Raw genomic sequence first — 7519 nt, 5'->3', positions numbered from 1 at the left:
TTCAAGTTTTACGTAGATCTATCATCTGGAGCACTCGAGCATTTGGCCCGTCCAATGAATGTGCATAACCTTTTACAGGTAAGTTGGGGGATGTTGATCGATAGACTTTGGCGAGTAGAGGATATTGATCGAGGTCTAAGATATGACTTTGGCGTATTTCCCATGTTTCTTGCTGTGCAAATGTGTAGACAATGGGATGCAGAGGTATCCAGGTATCGTGGTGTGTCAATGACCCGCTCAGGTGTCCTGGAGTATTTTTTGGAATAGTTCGTTGATTTTACTGGGAAAAGCTTCCACTTGTGACTAATTTTCTTCATCCTTTTCCATTGATTGCAAAGCGAATAAGGACGAAATTACTGAGTTCTGTCAAATCAACCTCTTTGTGCTGATTCCTTTAGATGGTTTGACTCCCGTACGAATTCGATTCTGGTTCCATGAATCCCAGGAATCTGGCGTGAGTAATTTTTACTCCGGGCCCCGAGGAATTATTTTCTCATTCCAATGTATATTTTGGTAAACATTTGGTAATCCAGAATGAATTAAGACTCGTGCATCACTTCTGAGGTTAGAATATCATCAAGATATCCATCGCACAGCGATATACGGTTAGGAATTCACGTCTACAACTGTTATGACTTCAGCTGATATTTTAATGCTATCCGTTTCAAAACGAAACATTTCCACCATATTAATTTCACCAGCATGCGTCCCGATATTATTTCGGTTCCAAAATGACTCAGTAACCACTCAGAGATATGGTCTAAATATTATTGAAATCGTTCTTAAATCAAATGCCTCATCGAAAAGTTAGTCTTTTCCTCGTGCAAATGCGGCATTGTGGCGAAGATTCTATCGAACATCAGCACTGACAACTGTCTCTTCCGAGATGGTTTACTATGGTACATGTAACTGAATGCGATGAAGTTTACCCAGTAGCTTTCAAAGTTCACCGTGGCAAGAATGGATCGATGAAGCTCCCTCTTGATATCTAGAATTCAAGTAGCGGAATACATGTGGCGCCTGACTGATTTGTTTTGTTTTGTGAAAATGCTCCCCCTTCTTTTCATCAGTACTGAAAATAGAGGCTTGCTCTGGGTACCGTATCCTCAGCCCCCGATCTCAAGTCTTGGCGGACAAAAAGTAAGGATGCTGACGTAGTCAGTCCTAGTTGAGCCCAGTTCCTTATATAGATCCAAGGTTTACCCCTGTACAGCACCAATCAACGGCTGATATCTTTCTAATTGACCAGTTAAGGATCCATTTTCTATGCTTCTTAATAACAACATACCGTTGCTCCATGCAGAAACCTCACAACTATTCCCATTTAGCTCTGATGCAGCTGTGAGTGTTCCTGTGATGTAATAGAGACTGTTGTATTAATGTGGCGTATGGGTATTTGACTGCGGACATCTGCCACATAAAGAAACTAGACCGTTCAATTTTTGTGTCTACTTCTGGCCTTAGAACGCAGACCACTGTTCATCAATTTTGCCAAAAATAGTGCTTTGTAGCTACAGAAACATTGCGCTGTGATCTATAAACTCAATAGTGCAAACTGGTGTCCAGAAGGCTAATGAGTAATGACTAGACAGGGCAAAACAGCTGGCACGACATTAACAAGACGAATGGTAGGCCAAGACAGGTATTATTTAAGATGAGGCGGTCTTTTTTAAAATAGTCATAGCATGGAAATCCTTCAGGTTATTTTGACAGAGATTTCCGGAATCAGATAGCACCTATGTCATGGGACTTACCTTTATGAGAGGTCTTTATATTGAAGTAGTTATACATTTATATTTACAAGTGTAACAGAGGCTTCTGTTATTTTTAGCCGCTGAATAATCTTCGTGCAAGTTGAGCATTTCAGCCTATCTTAGGTTTCCGGAGAAAGTAACAGTATGCAAGCGTGATTCCTAGACAATATCTCATTCAACAATAAATAATATTGTGCTCGGTTCAGAAGATAAATCTTCCGTTACATTTCTTTCCAAAAAAGTCGCTTCCAGTGAATAAGTTTTATGCTTGAACAACAGTTGTTACAAAGTTCCATTAGTGGCGTTTGTCTTTTTCTCTCTCGAAGAATTACAGTTTGCTGTGTCGGACAAAGTTGGAGGTGAAAGTGAGGCTATTCACAATCACCAAAATAATCTTAATAATATTTATGAAGTTTCTTGTCTGAATGATTCTCCAATAATCCTTTTCATCATTTACCTGAATGTTCTCATGGACCGTAAATCGCACTCAGGTCAGAATTGTCATTCTTTGCTTACCATGGTGTTGCTGGATGACGTTATCCACTGCGACTCAGGTTCTGCTGCTCACGGGATAAGGTGATCTTCAGGGAAAGTTGGAACTGTGGAGCGAGAGCAAAATAAATAAAATCAGGTTTTCACTAAGTGACAGCAACCGTTAACGACTGGTTACACTAGCATGAACATCCATTTTGCATACACGGTGAATAGTGAAAGCTAATCTGAGTGAAATATGAGGGACACAGAAAGTGATTTTTTAGAAGTCCACAGGAGACACAAGGTAGCACTAATATCAACTTAGCTGTAAACTAGGACAAAAAATATAACTTCCAAGATGATGTATGCAGCAACAAGAAGCGTGTAAAAATGTGGAGCATATGTACCGGTGCGGTTTTATATGCTACCCTATTGTTGTTTTGTGCACTTGGGATCGATTGCGTAGATTTATGCCAGGAATTTTGCGGTGATAAGCGATCAGAAAGTAGAATATTTACTATCTAAAATTACGTCAAAATATAGAGGTTTGCTCCTACGGTTGATTCTATGCTGCTGTCTCCAAAAGCAAGTGTGTTTTAGTAAAAAAGTTGACCATTTTGTAATCAAGCTGAGCAGTAAATTTTTCACGAAAATTTACTTGTAACAATGTATCGGTAAGCCCCGTTTACGGGTCAGCCGAATGTGAATTCTGCGTGCCTCTTGTAGGGAACTAGACGTAGCACACTCCACAGGATCCACCTTTTTCTCTCTTCATTTAGATTAATTCTACTCCTAAAGACATCAAAGCTGTTTCATGAACTTAAAAGCAGAACTGGATTCACTTCAATCATCACGTTTTAGTGGGCCCTAAGAAATTACCCTGTAGAACACATAGGAGTGTTACTAAATGTTTAAAATGCATTTACACCTCATGCTCATGATGATTTTACTTAATGAAAGCATTCTACCACAGCACAGTTGCGACTAATTCTATGCCGAAGTAACTAGCTGTCTACTGATGTGTGCTTATATCGATTCGATAGCCAGAACTCAGCTGTTTCGTTGACAAGTGCTTAGGATGAATTACTGGCCACAAGTTTAGGACAAGGTTTTGATGGGTAAGAGAGAGTAGCATCCTGGACCAAATATACCTTCACTTAGTCATCTAAAAGCAGCATCTGATCTCTAGTATTATTTGATTGCCATGCACACCATCATTACATAGATAGGGATTGATCCATTTCTAACAAGACGGCACCGAATGATACATCCCCCGGGAATGATCCTCTCAGGTTTCAAGGTCGTGTAATCCATCAATAGGGTGACTATTATAACAAACTACAAGACAATGGATCTGTTTGCAAAGTTAGTATTTCACGACTGGCTATTGCCTTTATTACCACCAGCTTTTCGCCATTACAGGGATTTGTACGGTTTGCTTAGCTCTTTGCCATCCAACTTCTTCCTCTAACGGTTTTCTGTTCACTACTCAGCCGGCTAGTCTCATACACATAAAGCTTTGTAGGCAAAATATTTACAGCGCCATACACTTACTTACAGAGGAATATAACTGTATTCACTAGATGCAGTGTGGAGAATCCAAAACACACGCTTTTGTAGGCCAGGTGTACAAGCACGTAAATGAAGATCGTCTTTTGGGAAGTCATCTTACTTTCTATAACTCTTCATCTGTCAAGTATCTTCGGAGAAGCCCAATATGACTTAGAAACATCGGACGGAAGTTTATGGCAAGGCAATTTCACATTGGTCTAACTGTACCAAGTTGTACGGAGGTTAGCAAAATAGCGGACGCGTGAAACTAAAGGAAGCGGTTCCATAGAATTGCAAAGTAATCTTGACATCAAAATAGCCACGCTGATTTCATTTCAAGTGGTCGCTGAAACACGTGTCAACCAATAACCCATTGATCAGTCAATGTATGTAATTTGAACCTTTTTCACATTTACACTTTGTCCAATATACTGAGACAAGTCAATTGCCGTGCAAGCCTGTTTGATCCAGATAAGACACGAACAGTTCATGCAGGTGACGAGAAGATGCTTGTGTTACCATTAGCGCTTGGCAAAATTCTGTCCGGAAAATATTTGGAACTAAAGAGAAGACACCAGTTATAATTAGACTGCAAGCAGCGTCAGCTAATTAGAAGCTTCCGGTTATCCAGTGTGCCCACGTCTAGGAAAAGTAGTTGAATTAAATGAGGCATATGGTGTGTCATATTAACCACTTGTTCGCTTAGCCGCTTCAACTAACTCTGTAGTAAAACACGAGAAAACTGACGCGCACAAGCAAATTCGCGCAAGTACAGAGTGTGAAGTGTTGGCCCGCGCCTAATAGTAAGGGGCTGAGTATTGGAGTAGTTTTATTTAAAACCTGAGCTGTCACAGAAATGCAGGCATGAACGGACCATAAAATGACGAGAAAGTAGTGACAGCTAGACTTCCACCAAAGGACAGGATAGATACTCGGTCTATTCTAACGTCTTGTAAGCTGCTAGCCGTAGGCAAATTACAGAGCAAATGCTCATGGGTGCATCCATGCGGAATTCAGTTTACTTTCTAGAGACAACGTTTTGACATCAAGAACTAGGGACAACTCGAATTCTTCCTGCAAATCATTGTCGAAAATCGTCAGGTTGTTGCTTTATTAGTTTGCAGTATGTGGAATCATGGAGGGAATACGTGGCGAAAGGGTACTTTTGCTGAGAAGCGATCAGGCGAACAAAGTTGCACGGTATGGCTGCAGCAATGTTTGAATAGAAATTTGAAGAAGCAGTAGGTCGTGCTCTATACACCTATCTTATCTCAAGCAGGGTCTGAATAGCTGACGGTACATGTCGGGTTTTCGCCCATTGGGTTATCCTATCACTGGGTCACACTTCCTCAAAAGTTGACCGTTAATTTTTACCTCAAAAGATCAATTCTGCACGAGTTATTGGAGCAATGATGAACAGGAATCAGTTGCAAATTTTTCAAGCGTTCCCAGTGGTGAGGCTGATAAGCTCATATGTATGGCTGGCGCCGCAAGCCAAATTGGGTTTCATAGGGATGTAACGTTGGGCACATTGAAAAAATGTTGTTGGAAAACAGGCAACCTTCTTTGCTTTCATAAAAGGTTGTTTTCAAGGCATACCATTTTGTTTGTGCAAGGTATCAGTGATGAACTCCAGTTAAGATTGAACGCATTTTGATGTACCCGCAAGCTTGTCATGCTCAATGCACTGTCATCACCAGTTAAGATTGAACGCATTTTGATGTACCCGCAAGCATGCTCAATGCATCTGTCATCACCAGCGGATACTTTTCGGTGGTTATCTGTACAAAACAGATGTTGTTTTTTGGGTGACGTCAAGCGGATCGGATAGTACTCGATCAACCGCTAGTTTGTGATGCGGCGTAAAAATTGTTTTAACCCTACTGAAAACCATCGGTGTCTGAATAGCACTTTCCTTGGTCACAAAATTCGTTCCCACACATTTCTGGAACATTCTAACGGGTAAACCGGCCACCGGTTTTTCTTCGCGTTGTATTTGTTTGACGTTTTCGACGTTAGTACGGTGAGCGGCATTGTGACCAACCATGACCAGTTCACGTTTCGACAACATACGAGCCTACAATATGAACTAAAAATATTTGACTGTGATCCTTCATCCGTGTTCCACTCATGGTACCTAATCAGGATGATTCTTTCCGGGTGGGAGGAGGAATCGAATAAATAATAATGGTTGAACTTCATTAGAGTCGAATGTTGGTTGATTTCATGATAAATATATGTTATTTTTGTATTATATATGTTACACCCTTATTTGATTCCGTTTAAAGTTTGGTGATTGCACAACCAGTGATAAACACGGAATGAAACATAAATGTCTATTTTTAAATAAGCACTTAAATCACACATTGCATGTCAGGTGGCTCTAAAATCAGTTTGCTGTTGCTCACCATTTATTTTTCCTACTCCTTTTAAGCCTCTTCAAATTTGATATCAAAAGCAAGGTGCATTGTATGCTGTAAATCAGGACACCTAACTCTCTTTTATGACCTGTGGCTCTAAAATCAGTTTGCTGTTGCTCACCATTTATTTTTCCTACTCCTTTTAAGCCTCTTCAAATTTGATATCAAAAGCAAGGTGCATTGTATGCTGTAAATCAGGACACCTAACTCTCTCTTTATGACCTCATGTTGGCAAACCGGCAGTAGAAACTTGCCCAAAAATATGACGTTCAGCTGGCATCTTGTGCTCATATGTGCCACCGGAATGTTTGGAATGTAACCTGAGAGATCAATTTGTTGTTCCACGCAGTTCATAATAGCCATCGACTTATATCTTTCTCACAGACACTATAAAATTTGTGACCGGTCTGGAGTGGTATTGCTAGATTAAGCCAGTGTATCCTAAAGCAATGTTTACTTACAACAGATTTTAGGGGACGGATAAGCAATGCATAGACCTGAAAGGTGGTTTAGGGGCAGCTTAATCCATCGTTCATTAACCACAGTGATTTGAGGCTTCTAAAATGAGACACGATTATTTTGTAAATATGCCTCAGGACACGATCAGTAAAATAACCCGTGGATTCATTGGTTTTCTTGACCAAGTTTGCCCCAATCACAACGTATCTTTTGATGCTCGTCTGGAAGATCTTAAGAAGAATATCTTATCGTTTGTGATACAGTCAGTTTATAACAAATTTTATCCAGCTATGTTAACCATTCAGCTTACCACTTAACTTTCGCGAGCAGCTGAACTCTGAACTATGCCTGTTGTTCGTTGCGGAAGACTAGGCTAAAAAGCGGGAAGGCTGACTTTTGAAAGGGATTTAACTGTGGATCATCATCATCATCATCATCGACAGCATGACATCAGTGTTCAACATCAATGCTTCACTGATGTACAACAATGATTTATTGAAAGCCTTATTGTAAAGAAAAGCGTAAAGGTGGACAGGGAAGGGATTTAGTGCAACCTACTTACCACAATCATTCCGAGTTGCCTACACCTCCAGACACTCACTCAGGCGATCTGGATGGAAACTGACAACAAGAACGCCCCTGACATCGGTTGGCAGCTATATCTTGTAGTGTCTACAACTGGGCACAGTGAGGATCACGCGGTCCCCATCCTGAAAGGCGAGTAGCACCGAGAGCACTCAAGCGTTTCGTGATCTCCTTCATACTCCTTTGCCAGGTCATGGGTTGGCCACCTCTCTGTTTACGCCACTCTGAATTGGGCATGGAAAACAGCACTCTTTTCGGCAAACGATGGTTCGGCAT

The 7519-nt window shown here is 40.8% G+C and overlaps 1 protein-coding gene across 1 annotated transcript; it reads right to left on the bottom strand.

Moving 5' to 3' along the window:
• Positions 1-4220: 4220 nt before the first annotated feature.
• On the bottom strand, positions 4221-7480 carry T265_07705 (hypothetical protein; the record flags this gene model as incomplete). Its single annotated transcript, XM_009173293.1, has 2 exons — positions 4221-4339; positions 7357-7480. The coding sequence occupies 2 exons, from the start codon at positions 7478-7480 to the stop codon at positions 4221-4223; spliced, it is 243 nt and encodes an 80-aa protein (XP_009171557.1).
• Between the last annotated feature and the right edge of the window lie 39 nt (positions 7481-7519).

The sequence above is a fragment of the Opisthorchis viverrini genome (genome assembly GCF_000715545.1).
Source record: "Opisthorchis viverrini unplaced genomic scaffold opera_v5_182, whole genome shotgun sequence".
Taxonomy (NCBI): domain Eukaryota; kingdom Metazoa; phylum Platyhelminthes; class Trematoda; order Opisthorchiida; family Opisthorchiidae; genus Opisthorchis; species Opisthorchis viverrini.
Note: the sequence above shows the minus strand (reverse complement) of the source record. Positions and strands in the feature narration are given on the sequence as shown.